The 18045-nt window shown below is 38.4% G+C and overlaps 1 protein-coding gene across 4 annotated transcripts in view; it reads left to right on the forward strand.

The window, feature by feature from the left end:
- The window catches only part of AKAP6 (A-kinase anchoring protein 6), a 598070-nt gene extending 586058 nt beyond the window's left edge, over positions 1–12012 (forward strand). For 3 of the 4 annotated variants that reach the window (XM_029238344.1, XM_029238345.1, XM_029238346.1), the window contains 2 exons: positions 353–3774; positions 8803–10092. In XM_029238344.1, the coding sequence (XP_029094177.1) occupies positions 353–3733 (3381 nt within the window). In that variant the 3' untranslated portion in view covers positions 3734–3774; positions 8803–10092. Of the gene's footprint in view, positions 1–352; positions 3775–8802 lie in introns of all 4 variants that reach the window. The other variant, XM_029238347.1, reaches the window with a different exon arrangement.
- The last annotated feature ends 6033 nt before the right edge of the window (positions 12013–18045 follow it).

The following is an 18045-nucleotide window of genomic DNA, read 5'->3' on the forward strand; positions in this document are numbered from 1 at the left end:
TTTTACCTTTATTTACCTGACAGTTTTATCTTCACCCAATCCAAGGTTAAAAATGTATTGATAGAAGAATCAATGGGAAATGGCTAATTCCATATATTACAATTTGACTGTAATAATCTTACATTTTAATCTATGCTACTGCCCTCAGTGAGAAATTACTATTGATGGAAAAGCATTTTTCAATAATTTTGGATGTTATTCCAGAGAGGAGTAGAGCTGATAATTATGCTATCTTTCAAATTCATGCTTGGGGCAAATTTCTTTCCTGACTCTTCCAAGAGATTTTGAATGGATAAAATTTTCATGCTTGTGTTCTCTAATTCTTGTTTTTTTTTTCGCTTCTCCTACACAGGAGACTTTGAATGTGATTGATCCTGGCTTGATGGACCTAAATGGGACAAGTGAGGATGCCCTGGAATGGGATGAAACTGACATAAGTAACAAGTTAATTAGTTTGAATGAAGAATCGAATGACCTTGATCAAGAATCCCAACCTGTCTTGCCTTCCTTAAAGCTTGAAGAGACAGGTAGTGAGGACCCTGGTTATGAAGAAGAGGCAGGTGACCACGGGGCATCTCAGTGTACATCGAGTATCACTGCCCCGTCCAGTCCACACATTTACCAAGTATACAGCCTCCACAATGTTGAGCTCTATGAAGACAACCACATCCCATTCCTGAAAAACAGTCCGACCTTCACTAGCATGACACAGTCTAGTGTTTTAACTAAGAGTCTCAGTAAAGACTCTTCATTTTCATCTGCCAAATCTTTGCCGGATCTTCTAGGGGGTTCCAATTTGGTGAAGCCCTGCCCATGCCACGGAGGAGACGTGAGTCAGAATTCAGGCAGTGAGAGTGGAATTGTCAGTGAAGGAGACACTGAAACCACTACCAACTCTGAAATGTGCTTGCACAATGTGGTGGATGGGTCCCCAAGTAACCCTGAAACTGAACATCTGGACCCACAAATGGGAGATGCAGTTAACGTGTTAAAGCAAAAGTTTAAAGATGAGGAGGAACAAATTCAGCTTCCAAATAGCTCTCAGTTATCCATTTCACCAGTCGGTTGTGTAAATGGAAAAGTTGGAGATTTAAACAGTGTTACCAAACATACCCCTGATTGTTTGGGAGAAGAATTACAAGGAAAACATGATGTGTTTACATTTTATGATTACTCATACCTCCAAGGCTCAAAACTCAAATTACCAATGATAATGAAACAGTCACAAAGTGAAAAAGCACATGTGGAGGATCCCCTGCTTCATGGTTTTTATTTTGATAAAAAATCCTGCAAATCTAAACATCAGGCTACAGAGTTACAACCAGATGCACCTCCCCATGAAAGGATTTTGGCAAGTGCATCTCATGAAATGGATCGCAATTCATATAAAAGTGGTGATGTAGAGAAGACCTTCAGTGGCATGCAGAATGCCAAACAGCTCTCCCTTTTATCTCATAGTTCCTCTATTGAGTCTCTTTCTCCAGGGGGTGATTTATTCGCATTGGGCATCTTTAAAAATGGCAGTGACAGCCTCCAGCGAAGCACTTCTTTAGAAAGTTGGTTGACATCCTATAAAAGCAATGAAGATCTTTTTAGCTGTCACAGCTCTGGGGACATAAGCGTGAGCAGTGGCTCAGCTGGTGAACTGAGTAAAAGAACATTAGATCTCCTGAATCGTTTGGAGAATATCCAGAGCCCTTCGGAGCAAAAGATAAAGCGAAGTGTTTCCGATATCACTCTTCAAAGCTGTTCCCAAAAGATGTCTTTTCCTGGCCAACTGTCATTGGACATAGCATCTTCTATCAATGAAGACTCGCCAGCATCTCTTACAGAACTTAGCAGCAGTGATGAGCTCTCTCTTTGCTCAGAGGATATTGTGTTACACAAGAACAAGATCCCGGAATCAAATGCATCATTCAGGAAGCGCCTGCCTCGTTCAGTGGCCGATGAAAGTGATGTCAATGTCAGCATGATCGTGAATGTCTCTTGCACCTCTGCCTGCACTGATGATGAAGATGACAGTGACCTCCTCTCCAGCTCGACGCTCACCTTGACAGAAGAAGAACTGTGCATCAAAGATGAGGATGACGACTCCAGTATTGCAACAGATGATGAAATTTATGAAGAGTGCAACTTGATGTCAGGGCTGGACTATATAAAGAATGAGCTGCAGACCTGGATTAGACCGAAGTTTTCCTTGACAAGAGATAAGAGAAGGTGTAATCTCAGTGATGAAATAAAGGGCAGTAAGGATGTAAGTAGTAGTGAGATGAACAATTCCTCTGACACCCTGAACATTGAGGCCCTTCTAAATGGCTCCATAAAACATCTCTCCGAAAATAATGGAAATAGTAAGAATTTACCCCACACCTGTGAGTTAGGGACAAAGGGTGAAAATAAGAAAAATATTTTCGAAGTTAATAAAGATCCATATGTGGCAGACATGGAAAATGGCAATATTGAAAGTATTCCAGAAAAGCAGAAGGACAAACTGAATGAGATTTCAAAGGAATCAGAAAATCTCGGTTCAGCCGGGAAAAGGATTTCAGAGAGTGAGCTGTGTAAGTGCAGAGCATTTATGGATAGCTCAGATGATTCAGATATTGCTGGAAAGGAATTTGTTCCCCAGATGGTTAGACATGTTCCAAAGAGATGTCAAAATCACCACCATTTTGAAAATCAAAGTGCTGCTTCTACTCCCGCTGAGAAGTCTTGTCCAGAACTGCCTTCAGAAACCAGTGTTATCAATAGACAGGACTCTGAGGTACTGAAATCTTCATCTAATGATGCACCAAATATGGCTGGAAAATCTGCTCGTTGCTGCCTAGCACTTGAACAAAGCGAAACAGAGGAAACCGTTTCTATCAGTGACAACGTTTCCTGTTGCAACTGTGACCCAGATGTTTTCCATCAAAAAGATGCCGAAGATTGTTCAGTACACGACTTTGTTAAGGAAATCATTGACATGGCTTCAACAGCCCTAAAATGTAAATCTCAACCTGAAAATGAGGCAGCTGCTCCTACTTCATTAACTCAAATCAAGGAGAAGGTGTTGGAACATTCTCACCGGCCCATCCAGCTGAGAAAGGGGGACTTCTATTCATACTTATCTCTCTCATCTCATGACAGTGATTGCGGGGAGGTCACCAATTACATAGAAGAGAAGAGCAACACTCCACTGCCACCGGACATGACTGACTCTGGCTCAGAAGACAAGGAAGACACCGAATGCTTCTTCGAGGCCTGTGTTGAGGAGGACCCTGCTGAATACCAGTCCTGTTTCTCCAGCGCTCTTCCAAATGAACCTGCAGTTCCCAGTGAAGCTCCAGTGCCACTGCAAGCAGCAGCAGGCTCTTCCAAGTTCAGTGATACTTCTCTCCTCGTCGATGATGCAGACATGATGGCTCTTTCAGGTCCTCCCCCTCCAAAAAGAGGTGATGTAGGAAAGGAAGTGGATGGTTTACCCCAAGCTTCTAATGTCTATGGAGAAAGCTCAGAGTTAACTACTCCTTCAAGGCTGAGCGGTGAAAAGGAGAGTTCAGAAAACTCAGGTGAGTCTGGAAGGCCAGAAGAACATGATGCTTCTTCAGCCCAGTCTAGAGTTCCTGGATTCTCCTCGAAGGCAAAGCAGCCAAAAGACACGGCTGCATTGCATCCCAACCCCAAAACTTTAACCTGTGAAGAAAATCTTCTGAACCTTCATGAAGAACGACATAGAAATATGCATAGGTAGAATGTAACCCTCTCCAAGCATGAAAATCATCTCATTGAAAGGTGCGTATAGTCCTCATGTTTTTATATATATATATATATATATATATATATATGATATATTTTAACATATATTTAATATATACATACTTAAAATGTGAATTTTAGTCAACAAAGCTATGATAGGAGAAAAGACTAGTCAGGATAGCTGTTCATGGCAGATATTTACCTGAATAAGACATTTAGATGAAAGAAATACTCCCAACAATGCAAGTAACTATGAAGCAAAAGGGGGAGAAAACAGTCACAATTGACATTTTTAGCAACATTACCTTTATTACATCGTTATGGCAAGAAGAATAAAAAATTTGAGGAGGTAGTCAAATAATGTAGGGCCTCAAATTCTTCCATTAAGGGAGGAAAAAAGGTTCTGAAAATTGCAATTATACCCTCTGATCAGAATGCATGCACAGTGACAGTGCTCCCCGCTTCAGCTTCTGTGCACAGAGATGCCCGCTTCCTTCAGTGCCTGGAGATGAACAACGATTTGGTTAAAGGCTGCATCTCCTGATCTGAGCCTTCCTTTTACGCTTCTGTCTAACGTAACTATCATCACATTTGCTTCCCCGGTGGAAGGCTGTGCTGTCACAGCTCCTAATCAGGACCAAGTCTGAGGATTCAAATAGGAGGGGAAAGCTGATGTTAAAGAAGAGGCTTTTATTTATCCACACAGAGACTGAGAACAGGCTCAGAAAGCAAATGCGGAGAGAATACGTGACAAGTTAATGGTGTTTTGATAAGAACAGAATTTTTGAATTTTGCCTGAAGGTGACAGGCTGATTTCCATCCAATTTTTTTGAGAAAGTCATTCTACTCTTCATGTTTAAGAAGACAGCTATTGATTGATAATTCTGATATGATGATACAGCTCTAAAAGTGACACAAAAATTCTGTTATTTCCCGTTTCTAAGCCCCAATGATGAATATACTTTCTCAATCAAGTTTAAAGAAGAAGATTTCAGTTTTTGAATGTGAGAGTTGTATTTCACCGAAGTGTGAGGTGCTGAATGCCGTCTCCACCCGTACTCCAGAAGCTTAATGCAGTAACCTAAACTCGTGCTATAGGAAATGAATTACAGAAGCAATCTACCCTAATTTGTTAACTTATTCAAATAACAGTTATTACACTTAACTATGCTAAAGATTATCTTTTTTGTGGCAGATTGTTTATTTTTTGATGAGCCTAATTACTGATTTTCTAAAAGTAATTTACATTTATTACAAATACATCTTTTAAAATGTGACAGATAAATGTTGTTCCCATAATGTATTATGAAAAAAGTTACTATTTAAAAACACATTATTTAATTTGAAAGATGAATGGCAAACATCATTACTTTTTTTCCTGTAACACCTGTGCCCTCAGCTCATTAAAATGTGTGATTCTGTGTAGAGCTGCTAGAAATGGGGAGTGAGGGGGGGAATCTATACCATATATATACCCTAAAAATAAACTCAGTATGCAAAATTGAAGAAAAGCATCCTACTTACTAATATAGCTCAACTAATCTTCTGTGTTTCAGACTCTATTTACAATTGGTTGCAAGGGAGAACAAAAGTAGGAGAGAGAGAAATGTATTTTCTGTGAAACATGTCCACCCTATAACCACATTCTCTATCAGTATGCTGTAAAACTGACCATTAAGGAAGAACAACTGCGATTCCATAAGCTGCTTCAAAACAAAGTTCTATTAGAACCAATTGTACCACCGGCTCTGCTAACCTCCGCAAAAGGGCCGGTAGAGCCTGGCTGATTTCTGTTTTCTGAAAGGGGATCAAGGCTTGAAAGCAACACCACTCTGAGCACGACATCATGTGACTGTGACCCTCAAGTCACCAGTCATGCTGAGATCTGGTCTCAAGAAGCTCTGGCACTGGAGAAGCCTATGGGGTGCACTCCTCCCTTTTAGATGCTCCGGGGATTTCTTCTCTCCCCTACACAGATATAGAATTGGAATGAAATGTAATGACTCACAGCTCCATCTTTAGACTCAGGGATGGGAATATGCTGATGGATCTGTGTAATCCTCACATTTTACAGGCATGCACAGTGTAAAACTATAAGCCAGCCCACTTTCCATTTAGCAATATTTTGTGGGACCCTGTGGTTCAATGCCTGGCTGATCTCAGGCAATAGGAGAAGCAGCCTGATTTTACTTCTGCAGAACTCACATCGCCCCCCAGTGACTTGTTATCAGCCTAAGGCCATTTAGGTAGCCATACTTACTGGGCCTATTCAGTTTTTCCAGTATCATGTAGAGAAACATCTGGATGCCTAAACTTTTCACCAGTCATTAACACTGGGCACCTGGTGTAAATATTTACCTATTGTTAAAATACTACCAACCAGGACAAGTTATTTTATCTCAAAATGCTGACATGCCTTCTGTGTTAAATGTCAGGAATACATAGTAAAATTATTTGGTAAATAAGAGGTTTCATGTCTATAAAAGCTTGACTGTTGTCATTGTTCTTCCTATAAGAAAAAGCTCTACTTTTTTAAGCCATTTGAAAACCATCAGTTGGGGTGCTCTTTTTATCAGGAAAATAACGTTCACCGAATTCAGTTTGCTTTTTTTCCCCAGAAATAAGTTCTCAGATGATGAAATTATTGTAATGCCTTCTAGAAGAGCTATAACTTAGAACAGCAGTTACAGTCTGCAACAGTAACAAACTTTTTTTTTCAAAATTTTTGGAACACGTTTTTCATTTACTGTGTTCTAATTAAAAACCCACTGAAACTGAGAAATTTCAACACGATCTAACACAGTATGCATTTGCACTGATTTCCGGGTACACTGCTGTGCTTTTCACTATTTTCATATATGTGTCATGTTTCTACAAAAATAGAGAGGTCAGTTACAGCAAATCACATCAAAGGAAAGGTAACTGGATACATCCAGATATTTCTGCCTGATTTTGGGGAAGCATATAATGTTTTTCTGGGGAGCCTCCTAGGACCTGCCTGAGAGGTATACTTTGCACTCATCTTTTTGCTGTATTCTGATAGTTATTTCTTCATAATCCTCATCGTAAGCCTCTGAGCTTTGGTGAATGATTTAACCGTAAACTTCAGGCTGGATGAATCCTGCGGTACAAAAATTGAACTCACCACGTTCAGCCAGTGTACACGCTGTTTTTCCTTGCGGTTTGCTCTGCTCTTCGGGCTTGTTTTAGTGTGTGGGGGTACTGTATTTACTTAGGATGTATCTATTTCCTTCAGAACTTCTTAGCTCTATTGCCTTTCCTACTTTATTGGTCTGCAAAGAGTTGGCCTATAGATTTTAGATTTTAGGCAATCACTTGTATTCGTACATGCTCAAGTATACACATACACAGTGAAAAGTGCTGCCGCTCAGTTTTTACAAACTGGGAAAGCTGTAAAAGCAAACGTTTCTCATGTACACAACACATTCTTATTCTATTAGTTGGATTGACATTAAGTGTTTAACGTGACCCAAAGCTGACCAAGCAAGTTTAAGAAACTACTCTTGGTGAAAGAGTATTAATTTTTCACTAAACAACATAGGTGTAATCTTAGCATATTTACCTTTAAAATCACTTTAATAAATCAAGGTCTTGGTGGATGTGAAGTGTTTTCTAATTATCTAGCACTTCTGAATAATGAGCCCTGCCATGCCAAATAACAAAGATTTTATTGGGCATCACGCATCTCTCTCTCTCTCACACACACACACACACACACACACACGGGCACACACACACGTGGGCACACACACACATGGGCACACACGCGTGCACACACACACACACACACTCACAGCCCAGATCTTTGTCTCAACCAGTTTGTCCTGCCCCTTGTCCACGTGGGCCAAGTTGAAAGTCTTGATTATGCAGAGGAATTTAAATACCATCATTTAGTGAGACCGTATTTGCCTCACCTAAGGATTTCCTACTCAGTGGCCAGATTTCAAATGAGTCGTGTCCTCAGCATTTGAACAATGCACCATGCTTTCTTGAGTTACTGCGTTATTTTACTGTACCAAATTTCGTCCCATCTGTTCCTGTCTGTCTCCCTGTTTTTGATAATTTGCCTTCTCTCCCCAACATCCTGTGGCTCCAGCCAAACCACATTTGCTCAAGTTTTTCTGGCTTTTAAACGGGTTGCAAGATTATAGAGAAAGAGAGAGCAAGACAGAAAGAATGAGAACATTTACTTCTAGAAGGACAGTAAAGCAACCTGACATCAGACATCAGACTTCAGAACTCAGTTTAAACCCATACAAGCAAAAGCCTTGCTATGTTTGAGAGCTGGTCAGAGGACCTAATGTAATTGTACCCTGCATTGCCTAAACCTGGAATTTAATTGTTCCTCACACTCGACAGGTTGCTTTTAGCTACTCAGAAATATGAAGAACCAATTGAGTTTGTAACAAATTTGTATCTGAGCCATCAGATGTACAGAAATAATTGAATCATTCTCATTTGCACAATGCTGTCTGTGCTTTAAATGAAATGCATTCCTATTTGAGCTAGAAGCCCCAGTTGAATCCTTTTATAGGCAAGAGACTGAAGCATTTGGGATTATCACAGTTATGAATATTTCCGCATTATAAAATAATGGAATTGTTCAGTTCCACTGTCACACATATAGTGATTGAAGGAAAGGTTAAACCCGAGGGTCAAGGCTCCCAGTTTGTGAATCACTGTTGATACTTTTCTGCATCACTTGGCATTGGCAGCCTCACATATTCATATTGATTTGAGGCTTCTTGAGTGTTCAAAACTGAGTTCACAAGCAAAAGAATAGGTGAGATCCAGAGAAAAGATCAAACTTGATGATTTTTCTTTTCTTTAAAACTATGTCTTTTTAAAATATATATATATTTTTCACATTGATTCTGAAACATTTGGGCTTTTAAAATCACTATATTTTATGTATCCTTTTATTTCAGAACATTAGCAAGTAGTTCTAAATGGCAGCCTTCATTGTTCTTCAAAGGGGCTCAGTTTTGCAAATGAAACAGACACTTCTGAAATCTTTTCTTGTCACTTTTGTGTTTCTTGTAGGTAAGCCTGGCTGCAACTCAGGGGTGGCCTCATATTTCCGCCCTGGGCTGGTCTCTGGTTCCATCGTGTCACTGCCATTTGTTACATTGACCTCTCCCAAGATGAATCTTTCTTCCGAATGCGGTTGTCCACATGAGCCTTGTGATCTGGATGTGTGCACTGGTTCTCTTTAGGTGGTTGTCTTTGAAGTTCAGCAAAGCTGCTTGTTCTCCCATGGATTCCTGTCCCAAGCTACCTCTACCGGCCCCACCTCTCCAGAGAGACTTTTCAGTTTGCCTTCTCCCCTCCCCATCTACTCTCTAAAATTCTGGAGTTCACCAAATTGATGGTCCATTAAATTCACCTGTCTGGAATGACCCCCCCCCCCCCCGCGCTGGTACTTGACCAATTTCACATTTCAGTCTGGATTTTTTTATGGTATGATGCCTTTGTTCATGGAAAGAGGTTTACGTAAAAGGCCAACATTTGATTTGATTGCAGCATAGGGAAGAAACACTGGCCCTTCTTTCAAAATTAAGCAACTTTTAAAAGCGCCATTTTATTTATTTCCTTTTAAAAATAATAATCTATGCAGCACTTCAGGAAACAACTATATGGTGTTGTATATTATAAACTGGTGACATTCTACTATTAAATTATGTACAACATTTTTGTTTTTTATGCTTCTTGAGGTGGCAATGAGAAAAAAGTTTTTTAAAAAAGTGTGCCTTGCTGTATTTCGTATACCATTTATTAAAAAGCTGCTTTCACGGTAAAATTATGTTGGTTTGAAAGGAGGAAATAGCAAGGTTAAGATGTGTGAATAATTTCTGTATATATGTATAACCAAGTACAAACACTGATGTATAATGACAGTATAAAATGCTTTCATTTTTGTGATGTCTAGTGATGTGGAAAATATAAGCCTTAAATCCATTAGATTGCATGGTAATTAAAATTGGCATAATAAACATAGTTTATTGGGGGAAAAGGAAAATTAGTGATCTCTTCTACCTGTGTTCTTTACCAAATTATTGCATCTGGTTCTGGAAAAATGTGACATGTAGCAGCTTCCAAAATATCCATATTGTATAAGAGACTTAAAATTACTTAAACTACACATGAGGCTGTCACAATTTCCAAAATCTTTCTGGTAACTATAAAGATCTTGGAACGCAAATGATTAAATGCTGGTTCCCCTAAACCAATAAAAATTTATCCTAGATATTTTATTTCTACTTATCATTAATGGTTTAGTGTTGGGTTTCAGGATACCTAGCATATCTTGTATTTATTTTATATAATTATTTTGAATGGGTTTGATGGAAAGATGATAGAGAAGTATAAAAAAGTTGATTATTTTTTGATTTAGACTATAAATTTCAGGTGTATTTATTTTGTGTAAAAGAAATTAGCTAAGAAATATTCCATTTAGTCTTTATTGCTCTTGTTAAATGTAGTTTTGAATTTATATCCTAATACCTACTAAAGTGCCTGACACATAGTAGGTACTGAATAAACATTTGCTGAATTGAAGTATTGAATTAGGTAATATGGATGACATTTATCTATTCATTTTGAGAAACCTACACTAAAACACTTATAAACAATTAGAAAAATGATGAAATGCAATATAAAACCATACAATATATGATCAGTTTATATCAAATTTCAAAAAGAAACAATGTAGATTCAGAGAGTCACAGTAATGACAATCATTCATTCAACTGATAATTCATTAACATCTTTTACCTGCAAGGCATTGTTCTAGGTGCAGGGGATGCAATGATGAACAAACAAAAGCCCTGCCCTCAGGAGGCTTACCTACATTATGGACGAGGTGAACACACAGTGAGATTCAGTAGTTGTCCTGTACATGAGGAAGAGAAGAAAGCAGTGAAAGAGGCACAAAGACAGAAACAGCGATGAAGGACAAGGAGGAAAAAAAGGGTTAAAAGAGAGCCGGAAGTTTGACAGTAGAAAATAGTGCAGCTTTATTGCAGGGATAGTAGGAGAAACAGTAAATTGTGAGACTTAATGAAAGGTCTTTTAAAATGTTAGGTTGGAGCTTTTGTATGTAATATGCTAAGTAGTAAGGAAACTTTGTATCGTCTTTGTTTTGCACCTGATTTTACTTATTATTAGAACTTTATTAGTACCACACCAAGAACATTTAAAAAATAATAGCCTATAGTTCTGCCACTTAATAACTATTTGTATTGTTATGCCTCTTCTAATCTTTTCCATACATATTTCTAAATTGATGAATCATTCTAGGCTTTTTAATGGGTAGCAATTTGTTCAAAAGGGGTTTTAGGCAGACATCTAGCTGCAGTATTCAACACAGGGGAAAGAGATTAGAGGTAAATGCCTCGTTAGGGGGCAGCTGTAGAAAATAAGCTAGGCTCGAGATTATCACAGAGTACACAGGGTTAGCAGCCAGACCATAGAGAAGGAACAAATCCTGGAGTCTCTGAAATACCTAAGAGCATTCTGGAGCTCCGTTGAGGTACGGTATTACTTTATATGCTGAGACAACCTAAATTTTCCTTGCGTAGTAATTAACAATGCCAAGTTTAAGTCTATTGGTAAAACATTTGAAGAGCAAACTGACCGAGATGTTCTGTTTACCTGTTGTGTGCTCATTGAAGACTTTGAGGTACTGAAAATATGTGTTTTTTAATTATCTGCTTAGTATTGACACCAAATTTGTAGCATGACTTTCCGGTTTATTGAACAGTGCTTTTTCAGGCTGGAAGTGATGGAATAGCCTCACTCCTTCACTCTAGGTAGGCACGACACCCCTGCCCCCCACCAGGCAGCCTTGAAAACTGTCGCACCAACTCTGCCTACACACTTTCAGTGACAGTGGTTCATTGTCTGTCAAGGCAAGCTGCCCCGCCGTTGGATGCGTCTCTTTGTTAGAAAGTTATTTCTTAGGTTGCTAAAATCTGCATAGTTCTGCTTTCCCCTCGCCTTTAGTTTTGCTCAGTGGTCCTAGTTCTGTCCTGATGAGCCACTCAGAGTATTTCTGCTCCTTTCTCCTGGCAACCCTGAAGAGAGAGACCAGTTAGTCATCCTCTCCCAGCTGCTGTGATTTCTGTTCTTCGGTTCCCTCCACCACCCTTCATTTGTCATGATTTTCAGATCCATTTAAACCTGACTGAATGTTAAGAGGCAGTATCCTTGAAACTGAGGAACTGTCTTGCCCATCATACATGTAGAAAAATATCCGGACATTTAAGTGGTAAGTTTTCTCTCAAAATATATCCAAGATATATGTTTATTCTATTATTGTAAATTTCAATAAATAAATAAATAAGTAAATAAATAAGAATTCATTACTTCCTTCAGTGGCCCAGTCCAGTGCCGGAGTCATGTTGAATCCTTTCCTTACGTCAAATCTGAACCTAACCTGTTTCCATATAAAGCAGGGTCCCCCCACTCCATTTATTCATCCAGTCATTCAACAACATTCATTCATTGACTGGCTACGTGTGTGAGGCAATGTGTTTGGCGTTAGAGATACAAAGGCAACTAACACACGGTTTCTGCCTACAAAGGGTTTACAGTTTTTTTGTGAAAGTACCTTTCATGTCCTTGAATAGGGTAATTTCTCCAAATTAAAAGAGGACTCATTTATTTTGTTTCCTATGTTGTTTCCCTACATTTTCAAAAATCTAGTGAGCAAACAATATGCAGAATTACCTGGATTTGACTACTAGAAGTGGTTTTTGTATTTGTAAGTTTTAATTGCAGAAAAAATATATTTCAGATTTCTGGTCACTGAATAAATATGCATTTTATGCAACAACAGAACAATCTAATTTCAGGGCTTTTGAGAAGCTTAGTTTAATAACTTTGCTGTGTTTGATTAGCCCAACTCAGGTTTTACCAGTGCTGTAATTTTCCTGGGAACAAATTAGATGAAAATATCAGAACACACTGAAATGATCCAGCTGTTTCTTATAAGTCAGATTGTTTTAATTTCTAAATGGAATTGGTATTATTTTTAGAATTTTAACAAATACTTAATTTTTCAAGTACCATATAATTCTTATCTTTCAAATTTTTCTAACTTGAACCAACTAAATTTACAGCTGTCTCTTTTTTTCTATATATTCTTTGTCCAATTTTTATTTTGAATATTTCCAGGCCTATAAAAGTTGAATGACTAGTACAGTAATATTCGCATCCTCATCACTCAGATTTATTTAATCCTAATATTTTACCACATTTGTTTCACCTCTACACACACACACACACACACACACACACACACTTTTGTGTGATCAAACCATTTGAAATTAAATTGCAGATCTGTAAATGCTGCGGCATGTATCACCTAAGAGCAGGGCATTATTCTACAAGTCCACAACACCGTTCTCACACCCAAGAAACTTAACATTGATACAATAATACCTGATAATACATACTCAAATGAATTTCTCCAAACGCCCCAATAGTGTCCTTTTATAGTTGTTTTTTTGCTTTAACCCAGGATCCAAGCAAAGGTCACACATTGCTTTTAGTTTTCCTATCTTTTTAATCTTGAACAGTTTCCCTGTGCTTTTATTCTTTCTTTCTTTGGTGGTTCATAACTGACATTTCTGAAGAACCCAGTCCAGTTTTATAGAATGACCCACAGTCTGGATGTGTTCAGTTTTCTCATTCAACTCAGGGTAAACTTTTTTGTCAAGGAGAGTACATAGGTGATGTTATGTTCAATGGCTACTCTTTATTGAAGGGCGAATGATCCACTGACATTCTTCATGTGTCTGGAAGTTCCCTGCCTACTCTTACAGCTCATGCTTCATTAGGCTAAGACAGGGGTCAGCAAACTACAGTTTGTGAGCTAAATCTGGCCCACTGCCTGTTTGTTTGGCCTATGAGCTAAGAATGGTTTTAAAATTTTTAAATGGTTGAAAAAAATCAAAAGTGTTTCATAACATGTGAAAATTACATGAAATTCAAATTTTAGTGTCCATGAATAAAGTTTTATTGGAACACAGCCACACACATTTGTTTACATATTGTCTATGGCTGCTTTTGCACTATAATTGCAGAATTAAGTAGTTGTGATGGAGACCATATGGCCTGCAAAGCCTAAGATATTTACTATTTGGCCCGTTACAGCAAAAGTTTTCTCATCCCTGGTCTACAGTACCCTAAATTCTGACACCGTTTTCTTAGAGGTAGATAGATTTTCATTTGCAAAATCAATGTAAGTTATTAGCACCTGCAATAGTTATTTTTTGCTTTCTAGATTTTATTGAGTTCTCGATTTCAATTTCATGTGTCCTTAGTAAAATGAAGTGTGCTTTGTTTCATAAACTTAAAGATTGTTCTACATCCATAGTTGGTTTAAGGATTTAAATTTGGTTCACTTATTACAGGCTGGGTTTGATTTAAAGGGTTACTCAGTTACAGACTAAGTCATTAAGTTCAATCAAAACCATCAGGAAAATTGACACAACCTAAACTCACTTCGATTCACCAGTAAACTGGAATCCCTTTTCTGAATGTTTTTCTAAAGTAGTCCAAAGAAATTTAAAACCAATCCATTTCAGAGTCAGGATTTTCAAATTTATTTTTCAACCCAAACAAAGGTGAAACCATGATCAAAGACTGTTTAAGATACACTTGCATTTCCTAGGGGCTGGTCATAAATAACAATCTGAATTTACTAAGGAAATAATTACTCACCACACACCCTGCTGTGGTCATACGTAATGACACTCTTATTGAATAGATGTTCAAAGGTAACAGTCTTTCTTTACCTTTTTTTTTAAAGAACATCCATTTTTTATTTTTATTTTTTTATAAATTTATTTATTTATTTTTGGGTGCATGGGGTCTTCATTGCTGCGCTCGGGCTTTCTCTAGTTGTGGCAAGCGAGGGCTACTCTTCCTTGCGCTGCGCGGGCTTCTCATTGCAGTGGCTTCTCTTGTTGTGGAGCACAGGCTCTAGGCACGTGGGCTTCAGTAGTTGTGGCACGTGGGCTCAGTAGTTGTGGCTCACGGGCTCTAGAGCGCAGGCTCGGTAGTTGTGGTACACGGGTTTAGTTGCTCCACGGCATGTGGGATCTTCCTGGACCAGGGCTCGAACCCGTGTCCCCTACATTGGCAGGTGGATTCTTAACCACTGCGCCACCAGGGAAGTCCCTTTACTTTTTTTCTTAATTCACTTTTGACAGCACTGCCATCTCCCACTGCCATCTACCTAGAGAGGGGACACTCAAAGACAGTGGTCTTTTAGCCACTTTCTCTTTCTTAAAAAGCAACCACTGCCTTGCATATAGCAACAGCCTCTTAATTTGAGACTTGTCATGTATTTGCATTTCCAGAGTAAAATAACAAGTGACAGATGCAAGTCAGGCCCACAATGTTAAGGTTTCTCTGGCCAAGGCCTTTTGGCCAATGCCTCGAGACCATTCTGATCCTTGACTAATGGGCCCTCACCAAAGCAGAAAACATGAGGACTGTTTGTACTTGTGTTTTGAAGTAAGCCAGGGCATGCGACTTCAAAGCAACTTTTCTCAGTCTTTCTTCTGTTGCAACACACACAACATGGAAGGTGTTCCCACGTGTGAGACACTTCCAACTTTTGCCAAGCATTGATTAGCAACTTCCAGTCAGGAAAGGCCGTGCCCCCTTCTCCCCAACTCATGAAGGGGACCTTAATGCAGCTGAGTGGGGTGACATTAGTCTATGTATAGCTAATTCTTTGAAGACAATCTAATTCATACTTAAACAAAAAGTGATTCCTAAATATTGGTACTTTGTTATTGGTTACAAATCCCTTGTGACGTCATGTTTACGAACCACTGATACGGAGGCTTGCACTCTCTTGCTTGAAAGGAAGTGCCCCCAAACCTGGGAAAGGACTTCCAAAGAACAAGAGAATCAACGCCCCTGTGTGTGGATGTACAGCCCCAGATGCTCCGCAGCCACAAAGAACTTGTGCTTTCTGGTGAGTACGTTCTTCAAAAAATGTGAATTTAAGAGAAGTAGATGTAAAATGCAACAAAACTTGGCCTCAAACTTACATTGGTGAAATGGCTCATTTTGATGATTTAGCCTAAGTAACTTCACTCCTTGTTAACTACAGAGGCATAAGATATGGAACATCAAGATTTTCCAGATGCTCACAAAACATTTTGTGTCTCTACTACATAAGCTGCCATGTTCATCAACTTTATAGACTGTGGCATTGTTCTTTTTCCTTCTTGACCTATTTTATGTGGGAAATTTGGACTAGTATCACCAGATGTAAAATTTGGTATTTTTTCCACACCACCAAGACACATAATAATGGATTTTATTAATTTAATAAAAAGTATTACTAATTAATTACATGATTTAATAACAACCATACTAAAGTTATTAAAACATTTATTTGTCCTTGCACTTAACCTTCCATTAAAAAAAAAATCCCACCTCCCTATAAAAAAATGGGCCATTACTGGCATAAAACAAATATTATTCCGCAAAATTTATCCAAGGACTAAAATGATTAGGAACATTAGGTTTAGGAACATAATGCATTAGGAACATAAAAATGCATAAGATCCTCTTTAAATCCCTATATTCCCTAACCACTGGTTTATAAAAAAATACTCTAAGGTTTATAGAATTAGTCTGGTTCTATTAGTTGATCAAGTTACTTTCACTGTCGGCAATTCAAAACAAATAATTCCCTCTGTGTGTGCATGTTTGCTTGCTTGCAAGTATGTTTCATTTATTTTAAAGTGTCTTTTTATATAGAAATCCAAGTTGCTGAATTTTATCTTGTCCTTAAAATGGTGTGAAAATCAAATCAGTCTTCATATAGGTTCTCTCATCCTTGCCAATCTCAAATGACTGGTGATACAGCAAGCTTTTGTAAAATACAAGCTCCTTAACTTTTCAGAAACAGGTCCTTTTTAACATGTATGCCATTTGCCCCTCTTCTAGTACTTTGCTCAGTGTTCTAAGTTTAGGATTATTCTCTTATAATATACTAATGATACAAACTATATGGAAAAATATTTTACAGAATGTAAAATTACTAATTATTTAAAGGCTAAGTGGCATTGTTCAACGTGAATGAAATATTTAATTGCTATATTTAAAAAATAAAAGATTACAGATTCTGATTGGTTCAGAATGATTGAACATCAGAATATTCTTCTTCTTAACTTAAGGGTCTGATTTTTTAAGTTACGTATGACTTCCTGGCAACTTAACCATTTTTTTAAAAAAATGTAACCTTTGATGATTCAGCAGCATAATGATTACCAATTATTGTCCAGTATGGTAAATGTGTAAATTATAGGAAATCAGACTAAGTCAGTAAACACACTCTGGATATTATTTTTTAAATCAATCTAAATAATAACCAAATAAATCATTATTACTTGAGTGCCCACTATGTGCCAGGCACTGTGCTAATTTTATGCCTGTTTTACAATAAGGAAATTGAGGACTGGAGAGGTAGGTGAGGGGCTGTACCCTGCAGACCTGCAAGCCCTGTACTTGCCCAACCTCAAGACCAAGGGAAGAGCCCGGCGTCAGTGACAGAGACATAAATGGTTTAATGGATGGGGGCGCTTACACATCTAAAGCAAAATCCTGTAGCAACACCCCACTGCGTGCAGCAGGCGGTGGGCAGGATATGGCAGTAATCTTCACTACCAGGGGAAGAGGGAGAGTACCAGTTATAGGGAGAAATGACATCAAGTTGGCCCATCGGTTGCCAGGGAAACCCCAGAGGGGCGCACCCCTCACAGCCCCTTTGATAAACCAACGTAGTGGAGATAGTCCTGATCTAAAAATTAGAATAATTGCTAGCTGGGGCCAAGGGCAAGTACACAGGCATTTCCTGATTAGGCTCTACGATTGAGAAGGAAGGTCAGTCAGGTGAGTAAGGTATAGGTGAGGCAGTGACTGGTCGAGCAGGGGATGTACAGAGAGCAAAGAGAATGGCCACCTTGGGTGTCCTGACCATACAGCAGGCTAGTTATTACTTGTTTCCTTTTCATAAAAGCAGAGTGTGTGTGGAGGAAAAAAGCTGTTTCAGAAACTCACTTCCCATCTAGATAAATAAGGATTTATTTTACAGAGTTTACTTAACATCCATATGTATATTACTAAATTTCCTGTCTATATTATATATTGAACATATAACTCATGCCAAAACTGAAGAAAGGACTTTTCATTTTTAAAAGTATTTCTTACAAAAATTCGATATGAAGAAATGATAGCTAAATTAGCACTTGAAAA

This window comes from Monodon monoceros, unplaced genomic scaffold, assembly GCF_005190385.1.
Source record: "Monodon monoceros isolate NGI ecotype Baffin Bay Population unplaced genomic scaffold, NGI_Narwhal_1 Super_Scaffold_21, whole genome shotgun sequence".
Classification (NCBI taxonomy): Eukaryota; Metazoa; Chordata; class Mammalia; order Artiodactyla; family Monodontidae; genus Monodon; species Monodon monoceros.